The 13409-nt window shown below is 47.7% G+C and overlaps 1 protein-coding gene across 1 annotated transcript; it reads left to right on the top strand.

Annotated features, from left to right (window-relative positions):
- Positions 1-753: 753 nt before the first annotated feature.
- hunk (hormonally up-regulated Neu-associated kinase) lies at positions 754-10070 on the top strand. Its single transcript, XM_040182554.2, has 9 exons — positions 754-1564; positions 4024-4316; positions 4760-4815; positions 5251-5386; positions 5510-5637; positions 6426-6552; positions 6682-6850; positions 7049-7211; positions 7932-10070. The coding sequence occupies exons 1-9, from the start codon at positions 1325-1327 to the stop codon at positions 8672-8674; spliced, it is 2055 nt and encodes a 684-aa protein (XP_040038488.1). The 5' UTR covers positions 754-1324; the 3' UTR covers positions 8675-10070.
- Positions 10071-13409: the final 3339 nt, after the last annotated feature.

Here is a 13409-nt window from a genome sequence, read left to right as displayed (position 1 = left end):
TTATTCTCACTCCCAGGAACAAGGAGTGAACCAAACAGAGCACATCTGTGTTAACAATGAGGTTCGGAGTTTTATCAACACCTCCCTGGCAGACTCAAAAATAAAACATGTTTCACATTATAGGACAGTTATTCTATCGCATTTCATACTGTCAAGTGTTTGTTTTGTTCTGCTACTGTAGGGTAACATATGATATAATCTTATTAAGTCGGATTAACCTTAACCTGAACACAACTACAGGACGAAAACCAAAAAAAGATGCCTCAAACTCTTGCCCCTCCCTGCAGGTGTCTCATCCGAGTGATGCACACCATGTTAATTAGACCAGTGAGCGCTTCCGTGAAGGAAAACGCCTCTTTGCTTGCGGCTGGTTTATAGGTCACAACTATTATTATATTGGCAGCATGACAAGTTCAGCAACAACCGACAACAACACGCTGAAAAAGATGGCACTAAGTAGGCCATGGAGCATTGCTGCAGCGTGCGCGCCTCTGCGTTTGGGGCTGCGCGGCGCAAAAGCACATGGTGTCAACAAATCATTCCTTTACGCACCATTCTAACGTTACAGTTACAACGAGGACGACAAAAGCAGAAGAGCGTGTGGAGAAAAATACATCAAATATCTAAATACTTATGCTGTTGCATTCATGCTGGGCTTGTAAATAAGAAAGAAAAAAAGCCTTTGTTCACAGGCGTGTACAGCCTGCGCGCACCACGCGGGACCGGGTCGAGTTGCCCCCCCTTTACACCTCCCCCTTGTTCTCACATGTGCTCCGCCCGTCTCCTTGCTGATTGGATTGAAATACACCCTCTACTACGACCACCGAACGGACGATTGAGTGCGTTGTTTTTTGTCACCCTCACACTAAGAAACGCCCCCCCGTGTGACCGGTAAAGTCAGTTCAAACCGAACAACACGCTGCCTCCACGCACACTGTTCAGGAGACGTTCACGTGTGCAGCAGGCAGAAGGGCGCGCGCACTGACAGCCTCTCTGAAGAGACAACAGCAACAAAAAACCTTCACAAGTATGAAGACATGTTGCGTCACTTTACATGAGGGTGACACTTTTTTCCAGTGTCGTTTCAATCTGCGCTGAGACGCCGACCGCAATCCGCTGAGCGCGCGCGCGCGCACTGGATGCTTTTTTGGCCCGAACAGGTGGCGCGAGCTCCGGTTCCCCTTAATTCGTTATTAAGGGCAAGACGCAGGCACGTTAAGCATTTAATACCCGTCTTCAAGGTTGGAGACGTGCGAGCTGCGTAAAACCCTCCACCCGCCCCATCCGTGTTAAAAGACGGACCGCTGGACGAAGGGTCGCTGTGATGCCAGTTGCAGACACCGACATGGTGGTCGACAACAGCCACGGGTTATATGAGGGTAACGACCCAAACAGTGCCGGGAATGAAGGCATGCTTCCGGCGTCGATGTACAGCCCGGCGGCGGACATCCTCAAGAACTTTTACCACACCAAACGGGTCGGGAACTATCTGATCGGGAGGAAGCTGGGAGAAGGATCGTTCGCCAAAGTTAGAGAAGGTCTCCATGCGATGACCGGGGAGAAGGTGAGACTGGAGGGGAGCTTTGCAGCAGGGTTCTGAATGTGTGTGTGTGTGTGTGTGATATGTTGTTTTTAGTTGTTATTCTTGTATATTTGTGTTTGTCATTGGCTTTATTTCAAAGCAACGTGTGATCCTGTCGCCTGCCTTAACCAATTGAAGTTCATTTAGTTCACGGGATTGCTTACATTTAAAAAAAAAAAAAAAAAAAACTTTTGATGAACAAAATAGCCATTGTTTTTTTTATTTTTATAAATGCAATGCCTGAATGGTTTCACACTCAGCCAAAGTGCTCACTGTATAGAATGGACAGTGATTTAGTTCAGGAAGCACTTCTCAGCTTTCCCAGAGAAAGTGATGAGCCCTGATCGCAATGGGAGGTTTTCATAATGAGCCCATGCGGCACCACACACACACACACACACACACACACACACACACACACACACACACAGAGCATGGCTTGTTTTCTGGCCAGTGACAGTATTTATTGTGTGTGTGTGTGTGTGAGGGAGATGTGTGGGGTAACTGGGTGTTTTTCTGAACCTCTTCTTTGTCTTGGCTGGTGATCTCACCGCTGGGTGCGAGCCGGCCTGTGATAGGGACGGAGGGGGGAAATTGTTCGGCCTATGAGAGCGCAGGGCTGCTACTTGCATATTATATCATGTTGTTGATAAATGGCCCTCATTCTCATTACGATTCCGTCAGCACAGGGCTTTGATTATGGGGCCACCATTGGCCACTGGTTGCCTTTGTCTCCCAAGGCTGTTTTTGAGGGGCAGCCAGCACATTTACATATTGAAAAAACAAGAAGCCGCTTTTCCTCAATTGGCCCTTAATGAAGACCGAGATATGTTTGTACCCGTGTACAAAAGAATATGTCCCACTAAGATTCCTATTTAAGCATAATAAATACTCATCCGGTTCCCCTCCCGATTCTGTTTCTGTGAGGAGCAAAGAAAGCGCTCCTCTCCTCTTCCCTTATACCTCGCTGGGCTCTTTGTTGAGGATGATGCAAACGCTGGCAATCACACAAACCCAGCACAGCACATGCGCTCCCTCTATTTACACTCTCCCTCTCTCATTCAGGGTCCCACGGGCGCTGGGAGGGCAGTCAGTTTATTCAAGCAAAAGGATAGTGGAGGGTGGGGAATACAGTACAGGAGGAGTCCCAGATCCTTTTTTTAGCATCTCTAGAAAGTCAGTTTGGTGTGTGTGTGTGTGTGTGTGTGTGTGTGTGTGTGTGAGGTGAGAGATGGTGCTGTCGTGGGCAGAGGGCCCGGGAGGTCACATGCATGTGTTTTTGATGTCTGTAACCCACTTTCCCCTCCAACCCCCTCCTTTCTGTCTGAGGGGCGCCTGATAAACAACTGAATCCCCAAGAAGCCCCCTGGCTGGGCACACCCCTCCCCCCCCTCTATATCCCCACCCCCCCGACCCCTCCCCACGCCCCTCTCTCTACATATAGACTGTAGCCTACTGTAAATACAGTGCCCCCCATACACCCAACACCCCTTCTCGTTTCCACACTGCCCGGCGTAAACACGGCCATCTATAACTGTATTGTGAGCTCAACACACGCACACGCACACACACACACACTCTAGCAGGTTTAATTAGCTTCTGTAAAAAAAGAAAAGAAAGCTTTTCATAGGTGAATGAATTATCAGAGATGAAAGGACGAAATCATAAAAAAGATAAAGACAAGCTGAAGGACAGAGGGAAGAGACGACACACCAACAGCCACTTTGTCCCTCACCGTTGCATTAATGGACATGGTGCTTCGTTTTGCCGGTCGTGCCTTTCCATGTCGGTGGGCTCTCCTTGAGATGATTTGCTGTAGATGATAGCCGTGCTCTTGACCTCAGTCTAGACGGCACACAAGGAGAAGCGGGACAGAGGATGAAATAGAGTTATTGAATGTAATTAGCTCAAGGGGGAGAAGTCTGTCATAAAGGACATGTTCTCTGGATTTTATGAGGAGACTGCAAGTTTATCCTCCAGTGACACAATAAGGGTGGAGAAACATGGCGAAAAGTTGGCTTTTTTTTTTTTTTTTTTACAATACATTTGGGAATCACTTCAGTCTGTTGAGTCTCGTGTGTGTTTAGCCACGTCTTTGACGCGAATGGGGAAACACCAACTGTCCATTTGGCCTTGGGGCCTCCTCAGCAGAGCATTTGCCTTTCCCCTACTTTATGATGGTTCAGTAACCCCTCCAACTCACACACTCTCTCACACACGCCTCCCCCCCTCTCCCTCCCCAGCAGCCCCAGGGCCCTATAGCGCCTGGGTTGCCCCACATTGGGAGCAGCTGCGAGGGAGAGGTCAGTGTTGAGTTGTATACCCCGCAATGGAGACTCAGCAGCTTGTCACCTGTTACACTAGAAACGCTCCAAGAACTGGCGGTGCACTAGGCCTCTCTTGGGTACAATTCACAACGCCCCCTGCCTGGATTCTTCCAGGTGGCGGTGAAGGTAATCGACAAGCGGAAGGCCAAGAAGGACTCGTACGTGACCAAGAACCTGCGGAGGGAGGGCCACATCCAGCAGATGATCCGCCACCCAAACATCACGCAGCTGCTGGACATCCTGGAGACGGAGAACAGCTACTACCTGGTGATGGAGCTGTGTCCCGGCGGGAACCTCATGAACAGCATCTACGACAAGAAGCGCCTGGACGAGCGGGAGACTCAGAAATACATCCGGCAGCTGGTGCTGGCCGTGGAGCACCTGCACAGGGCGGGAGTGGTGCACAGGTAAAAAAAAAAAAAACCACACACTGCTCTCAAATGTTAGTAGAATTGATGCAGACCAAATATTCTCACAATAAAATGTTTGATTTGATTATGGGTGGGAAAAAAAAGACACATGAACTATTTCCAAATCAAATTTCAGATCTAAATTTCTGAGCCCCTTCCTGCGATATTCAATTATTTGTCGCTTAGAGCCTGGGAACTAAATTTCAATCATGGAGATGGAGATAACTGTGTAACAGGATTGCTGAGACTGAGGAGGCATCTGACAAAACAACAATGGATCCTGGAAATCAGCCAGCGTGACCCAGATTGAGGGGGGGGCTTGTTTTTATGTCGGGGTGGGGGATGTTGAGGGGGGGTGGGGTTTGTGACCTCTCCTGCTTGTGCATTGTGTGACTATGATAAGTAATCATATGTAAACACAGACACTCTTTGTCTCGTAGGGATCTGAAGATAGAAAACCTCCTGTTGGATGAGCAGGACAACATCAAGCTCATCGGTAACTCAAGACCTCTTACATTTGCAGTGTATTGTTTATTGTTCCTGTCCAGTGCAACGCTGCGTCTCTGCATTTTCCTGGGAATGAACGTGTCAAAATTCCATGAATTAATTTAAATACAAAATGTCCCACTTCAAAGACAAGAATTCCAATCGAGAAATGAAGGACAAAAGAATTTGTCCTCGGTTGATTTACAGTAATATAAAGGTTTTCTCTGTGGGAGTCACAGTGTCCGACATGTGGTGAAGAGCAAAGAGCAATTAAATATCCTGTTAAACCGTTTACAAGCTCTCACATTAGTGCTAATGTGCTATTCTGTTTGTGCATGTGCATATGTGTGTCTGTGTGTGTGTGTAACGCTGTGATGGGGCAATTTGTTCAACGAGTGTAATAAACCCAGAAGAAAAACACTCAACCCACCATTGTCCCTTTCAGATTTTGGCCTCAGTAACTGCGCCGGCATCCTAGGATACTCGGACCCCTTCAGCACCCAGTGTGGAAGTCCCGCCTACGCCGCCCCGGAGCTGCTCTCCAGGAAGAAGTACGGGCCAAAGGTGGATGTCTGGTCCATGTGAGTGCACACTTTTTTTTTCTTTCTTCAAAAAGTCATCAGTTGCTGCCAAAGCTCTTGTTTAAATACGTATATTTGATTATTTCCCATCAAGCTAAAGAGTGTGTGTTTGTGATCCCCCAGCGGCGTCAACATGTACGCGATGTTGACCGGGACGCTTCCGTTCACCGTGGAGCCCTTCAGTCTCCGAGCCCTCCACCAGAAGATGGTGGACAAGGAGATGAACCCTCTGCCTCCCTCACTCTCCACAGGTAGACACCGAGCGCACTCAACACATGTGTGAATAATCAAGGATTGACCATGGTGGGGGGGGGGGGGGGGGGGGGGGGCAGTATACCTTTCAACTCATCTGCCTTCAGATGGATACGTTGACAGATACTCGCATATCGTTTTCATCCCTGTCATTAAGCTGACACCAGAGTGGAGTCGGGATATACACGGCGTGTAATTTCAGGTTACGACTGCCCGCAAGAGAAAGAATGTTGATGGTCGGGTTTCTGCAAAGAGACGCAAGAGACGATAATGAACTGGAAATTGTGCAATGCAACGGCAGAACTTTTTTTTTTTTAAGGCTTTGAAAGAAAATGTAATTTAAAAAAAAGGATTATTGTCTAACAAATTGAGCGTGAAGACATTTTACGAGGGAACACAGAGTGCGCATACACCCTTGCTGGAAGTACTCGTATCGCAGCTGCTTTTGTCCCTCTCAAACACCAGTTGGGGGATTGCTTAACCCGGTTATGTAAGAAACTATTTATTAAGCCAACGACGTGGACGTGTCATCTCATCCCTCTTATGTTGTGACAGAATGAAAGCTGATGACGAGGGTGAAGGCTAAGTTCGGTAGGTAGGACAGGACAAAAGGGTTAGGAGACGTGTACCTGTCCTCCAACTTTCTGGTGGTGGAAAAAGAGGCAATATTCATGCTCAGCTTCATAGTGCTGCATCTGCCGAGAGAGAAATGTGCAAACACCTTTGAGTGAACTAGTTGAGCGCAGTTGTAGGCATCGCTTATGTGTATTCTATTTCTCTTCCTCAGCTGCTATCTGTCTCCTGAAGAAGCTTCTCGAGCCAGATCCCAACAAGCGTCCCAATATCCATCAAGTCATGGCGGATTCCTGGCTGCAGCTGGCCAACAAGAACACGGGGGCCCCGTACCTCAACAGGTAGACTCACACGCAATCTAAAGCCTCATATCTTTCTCGCCGTTGACTCTCTTTTCTCAGAAATCCCTTTTTGAACAATTTGATTTCAAGGCGCCGCAAAGCCTTACGTTTCTCGCTCTGCGTTCGCAGGATCCACATCGAGGAAATAAACCACACGGTGTTGCTGCACATGACGGAGAAGATGTCCTACAAGCACAGCGAAGTGCTGAGCGCCGTCCTCACCAACCGCGCCTGCCACACTCTGGCCGTCTACTTCCTCCTCAACAAGAAAATGAAGAGACTCTCCAAGGAGTACAGGGTAAGGCCATCTTGTTCCTTCGATAATACCAATAAAGAAACGATCCAAACCCTGACGCAAAACACACTCTACCCAAAATTGTTTCTAAAACTGATTTACGGCTGAATTCAGTTTCTCCAAGAACTACGAGGTGTTGAATGCAGGTTTGCGTCCAGTGCTGAGCGCCGTTGTAATGTGCCGTGCGGCCTGTCTGTTTAGGAGATGCAGTTCCAAGAAAAAAAGAAGGGAGAAAAGCAGAAAAGCGAATACTTCCAGACCCAGTGGAGGAAGCACGTCGACAAGCTCACCATCCCCCCGAAGCAGACCCCCGTCTACCTGGCTGTGGCCAAGGGGCCCAGCAAGGAGAAGAAACACAGAACAGGTGAGGGATCATGTGATGCGGATTGGGCACATTTGTCATTTTTCTTTTCTAAATACCACTTTATTTATTCCATCTACTTTATTTACCTTCATCCATACAGGGTAGGTTGACTGAGCAGGCATGTTCTTCACTCGTACTTAGTTACCCAGTCATCCATCCACTCCTACCTCCATCCATCCAACCGTCCAGCCACCCATCCATCTATCCATCCACTGTTTGTCTGTCCGTCCGTCCAACCATCCGTCCAACCATCCAATCATCCATCCACTGTTTGTCTGTCCGTCCGTCCAACTATCCAATCATCCATCCACCTGAGAGTAAACATCTGGCAGAAGCTGCCAGTTTATCGTGGAGAGAACACGCAAACACTTTAGAAAGTCATTTGTTCATTTCATCCTAAACAGCAACACAGCAGCCTTACCAAGTGAAGACATGTAAGACAGAGATTGTTTGGTAGGCGGAGTCTGGGGGCCTCTTCTCATTTGCATGTTGGCGCAAAAGAGAAAGCCCGCAGGCTGTTACTATCAGATCCAGAATCTACGGAATGTCCTTGTGGCTTTACAACTGCTTCTTATGCCCCCGGGTTATCACCTGGGGTGCAAAACTGAGCCAAAACATATTTCTCTGGAGTGTGCGTGCAGCGAGTTAAGCAACAGTTTAAATTTTGAATTTTCCTTTGCCGGTGTTCCATTTATCTAACGACGCGTCTCCTCCTTCCAGGACTTTTGAGGGCCATAACTGGTGGCCACCGGAACTCCCCTCTGGCGCCGCCCGGCACCGTCGCCTCCTCTTCCATGGAATACCTAGAGATCCAACCTCTCTTTTCCAACACCCCGAAGCAACGGAGGCGCTTGGCCACCCTGCCCCAAGTCAACACGAGCCCCGAGCACAACATGCCGGCCCCGCCGGCGCCGTCGCCCATCGGCATGCACTCCTTCGGCTCCCTCTCCAAAGCTGAGCAAATCGACGAGTCGCCCGCCTCTCCCTGGTACAAGCTGACCAACGGCACCCTGTCCCCGCCGCGCCACGTCTCCGCCTTCCAGCCCGACTCCTCGTACCTCAAGAAGGCCACAATCCCCAGTCCCCCCGTGCTCATTGTCAACCCACAGCCCAAGAAGAGTGTGTCGTCGGATTGGGGCGGTTCCTCCGACACCAGCGGGAGCCCTCCCAGCACGATAGGGAGCCCTCCCGGCGGCTCGGCTTTCAGCCCCCCAAAGTCAGCCTTCAGCGCCCTTAACCCCACCTCGGCCTTCAGCCCACCATCCGGCGGCAGCGACCCCGACAGCCCGACGCACCGCGGCAAGTTCCCGTCGATGGGAATCGGACAGCTCCTGAAGAAGAAGGTCCAGCTGCAGCCGTTCTCCTTCCGGCCGGAACAGGTGCTCGAGGAGGTGGTGTCCCCGCCGCCGTACCCCATGCAGACTCTCCTCTGTGCTTCCGGCGCACTGAAGACCCTCTGCTGAGGGAGACGCGGCGGGGAAGAAGAAAGATAGAACTGAACCCAAGGCCCCCACTCAACGTTTTGTTTAAGTTGAAGAGGTCTTCCAGAGCGGCCTTTTGAACTGTTCCTTTGTTGCGACTGAGCCATTTTTTTTTTCGAGACCGACCCGATCATTTAATGAAAGAATTTAAAAAGTGGTGACGCTGAGTAGATGAGATTTGAAAATCCTCGCTGTGGCCTAGAGACAGAGTTGTTATGTAATACACATACACACAAAACACTGTATTATAAACTTAGTTAAGAGGTATTCTCTGATGTAATATTGCTGTAACTGGTTACTTACTGAGGCGCATACTGATTCCCACCAGCTAACAGATCCCAACTCTTACCCTAACCCTGATTAAATGTATAAATGTTTTGTCTCTGTGAAAACACTCTCTGAGATACCTGCTGACTTCTAGCCCGCTGGCACTGTATCAATGCACTATTCTTTAAAACCTGTAGTAACAACGGTGTTCAACATCTTTTACCTCACTGCATCGTTCGTACGTCAGCATTTAGGTGCAGCAGACGGCGACTCGGTTGCGTGGATTTAGCCACAGCGCCGCAGCCGCCGGGCGTTTACTGCCGTCGGTTTTCAAGGTATCCCAAGCAGAGTCACGCTCTCGCTTTTTATAGCATTTTTTTATGAATCATGAACATGAATGATAATAAGTAACAGCTGTAGCTTTTTACGTACAAGAGTTGCACCTCGAACCAGGGGGATGTGTCAACGGTTTCCGTTTTGACTTCCTCCCAGCCTGTTCAAAGGCAGTTTTTGGAAAAAAAAGAAAAGATGAAGAAAAAAAAAAAGAGCATCAAAAGCCTTATGAAACTTATGAACCTCGCAGAAGGCAAGGTGGGATTATCACGTGACATCTATGAAAATAATTCACTTCCTTTGTCTTAATGCTGTAGTGTGCAATAGTCTTAAGTGTTAACTGCAATGACGAGTATTTGCCAAGAGCTCGCTGAGAGTGATTTAAGAACCGTGCTTGTAAATAATAGTTATCTGCTTTCTGTCACTTCTTCCGTTCTATACGAATGGATTGTAAAATGTTTGTCGAACTTCAGAAAAAGAAAAAAAAAAAGATTTTCCTGGAAACGCGAGGCTTCTTGATGTTAAGACGCTTTAGAATCTCTTCCTGTCATAATGAAAAAGTTGCATGCAATATTTCACGAGTCAACCTCTACTGTTGACATTTGAAATCACTCCTTTGTACCTTTTTTTTCTGGTTGATACTGAGATACAGACTTGCTGTGTGTGTGGAGGGGGGGGGGGGGGTTCTTTTGTAAGATTTTCTAATGGATGGTTTTGTTTAAGTGTCAAGAGATTTCTATGCTGTATAAAGTATTTTAAATATTTATACTGAACCCATTATGTGTCTGTCTGCTCTTTCAAATGCACCTGCTTTCTGTCTGTGCACACATGCCAATATATAGTTTTTTTTAATAGCTCCAAAAAATCCATATGCAAAATATACATATGCATGCATGCAAGCAGTGGGCTCAGGGAGCACTTTACTACCACGTTGTGCCATTTGTCTCACATACCGTAAACATTTCCCACGGGGCATAAAAAGAAAACACCCTCAGAACAGCTGAAGGATCTTGAGGACTGACACAGACACACATATAGCGACCCCTCCCTCTTCACTCACACACACTGCAGACATTAATCTACTCAGCTGTGCACCCCCCTCGTAAACCTCTTTGGGTGACACTGGCCTAACGAGAGACAAAGGAGGAGGGGGCGATCCTCAAATCTCCGAGACAAACACCAGCGCGGGACGACATAAACCGGCCCGTGCGATTAAAACCGGCGCGGCTAAGCCGATAAAAAGCAAGGGGCAAGAGTGGCTCCCAAATGCGTTACAGCCGGAGCCTTTTGTTTATCATCAACAGGCAGACAGTGAGTCCAAATCCCGCAGAGGAACGAACACACGGCTTAACCACAGCGACGGGGCGAAAGGGCGGCGTGCACGACGAGCACAGGTCATGTACTTGTAGTGTGCTGTGGAGAGGCCTGTGCTGGGTGTGTGTAGTGCACACATGCTGTACACACACACACACACACAGCGCTCCCAGAGAGCCACCTCATGTGAGTTCAGTAGAACATGTTTTATGAGACGTATCGCCGCAGGCGGAAATACTCACCGGAGATAATATAGTTCCTATTTTACCGCCACGGTGGAGAAAATCTATCGCTAACAAAACGCTCAAAAGAAGACGCACTGATTTTATCGTTTTGTATCACCTAAGAAACTCAAAGAATGGGGTAAAAAAAAAAAACTAGTTCTTAAGTAGTATGTTCTTAAAATAGTAATGGAAAATGTAAATAGATTATGAGAAAAATGAAGAGTGGGAAAAAGTTTGTGGCCCCGTTGTCTTTTGGAGTGTTGTGATTGCCGAAGCTGCCGAAGCTGTGTTGTGTTTAATCTCAGGAAGCCTTAGTGGTAGAAATCCAAACTGATGAGATCAAATTTTCCTTGACGCACAGATTATTTCTGCGTTAATCTGTGTGTAAACAGAATTTGACTGACAGGTCTGTGATAAACAACCCCCCCCCCCCCCACACACTCACACACACACACACACACACACACACCCCTCTCCATCGTCACAGCAGGGGCCAGCAATACGTTGATGCGCTTCATCATAAACACATTAGGGGAATTTTAATACTGTGAATCCCTACTCTTAGCAGTAGGGATTCACAGTAGAAAGCAGTTTGTACGTCTCATTCCTCCAGGAATCGGTTCAGATCTCTTTATTATGCGACGTCATCATTTACGGTAATGATCGCCTCTTGTCCTTATTGTGAAGCCATACATTTTTAGGGCTGAGAGTGAAACGACAAGAGCAGACATATGCCGCACCCCGGAGGAATGTAGAATACCCTGCCAAATGATAACGGACTAAAGTCTCAATCTCTTGATTTAACCAATAATTGATGACCTGAGTGTCGGCACTGATACATGATGATCACCGCGCGCTGTTCATTACGAGTCTTTGACCAACAAAATGATGTTTTAATGATCAAATCCGCTTTGAACGAGGCCTGAACTGAACCACTTACTGTACAGCAAGACTTTATTTCTGCCGATCTGTTCAGGCTTAGATCCTGATGACACTAATCCTGTTTTCAGCCCACTCCTCGTCTCACACACACACACACACACACACACGAACGCACACACGCCAGGGTGTCACTGGCAACAGCACGAGCCTTTGTGTCTCGGGAAAACAAACGATTAAACAATCCCTACCACACACACACACACCCACAACCCGAGCATCCTGGGGTCGTGACCTCGGACCAGAGGTCCCTCGCGCAGAGGGCGAGGAGAGAGTGATGCCCATGCGTATACACAAAGACGCGTGGGGGGACAAGCAGATGTTCCTAATGAAGCAGGAGGCTTTGAGCACTCGGAGGGGATTTGGGTTACTCCGTCCGTCTCTTGACCCCCGTTCTGACCACAGACACAGATGAAGGTGATTAATGAAACGAAGACGGCCGCGTGGCTTATCAGACTGGGTTTTTTTTACGCTTTCGCCCCCTCAATCATCCTACCTACATAACCCCGCCAATCAGACGGGTTTTGCTAATGGGACTGACTTTAACTGACTTTTGATCTCAGGAGGAGATTTTGGGGAAGCATACGTCAAGGAACCATCAAAGTCCAAAGTCCAGCGGGGTCCACACACAGGAAAAGTGAATTTAATGTAATGGGGGACACTTAATCACACGTGGATGGTCTTTGCATAAAGGTGACTGTCATTTTTAAGCAATATGTTTTTGTTTTGTTTCATTTGGATTTTGAAACAAAGTTTGAAAAGTTTGACTGATTAAGGCAGTGTTTAAATTCCACACAGCAATGATAAAGCAAAGCTATAGTGAGACCTGGGCTTTTGGGATATCAAGAGTTAAACCTGGAGTTGGTCATAAACCAGCAATAAACACCTTATGGGGGGGCGGTTCTTTTGTCAGGGGAAATCCAAATGAAACGGTGGGACGGCAGAAAATTGCTATTAAATGAACAAACGGAACAAAGGAATGATTCAGATTGACATTATTGAAATGTTGATGGTTTTTTCATCTTCTCAGACAAGACACAACCACCTAAGAATGTACCTCATGCCAGAAAAAAAAAGAAAGAGACACTTTTCGGCCTTGCTCACTTCATAACAGCTCCTGGATTTAAGTATTTAAAACAGAAAATGTTTCCCTCTTACAAAATAATAATTTCATGGGTAAAAAACAAACACGTTATATGTTGGCACACAGGTGGCACTCCTTGAGATATTTTTTCTCTCTCAAAAACAAGATCAGAAATTCAATCAAAGAGCAGAGCTCAGCCAATAGGATCTCGGTGTCCGTGGCAACAGCAGCATCAGCTCGAGGAGCCATTGGTCCCGAGTTTCTCCCACGGATGGCCGTGATTGGCTGACGGCGTGCTGCGGCTTCATTGCCTCCATGGCAACATTGCTTCCTCATTGCTCGGGGAAGGTGAAAAGGAGGGAAAAGAGGAGAGGCGACATCCACCCAGACGCTACCTCTCCATTATTCATCCTTTGTCCCTGAGTGCATGTAGAATGTGTGTAGTAGGCGTCTGAAGCACATGCATGTGTGCGCGTTTTTCCACGTTGGTAACGATTGGTTGGTACCGGAGGGGTGAAGGGGTTCAAACCGGTGCAATAATTACACTCGGCGGTGC

This window comes from Gasterosteus aculeatus, chromosome 7 (genome assembly GCF_964276395.1).
Source record: "Gasterosteus aculeatus chromosome 7, fGasAcu3.hap1.1, whole genome shotgun sequence".
NCBI classification, from domain to species: Eukaryota; Metazoa; Chordata; class Actinopteri; order Perciformes; family Gasterosteidae; genus Gasterosteus; species Gasterosteus aculeatus.
Note: the sequence above shows the minus strand (reverse complement) of the source record. Positions and strands in the feature narration are given on the sequence as shown.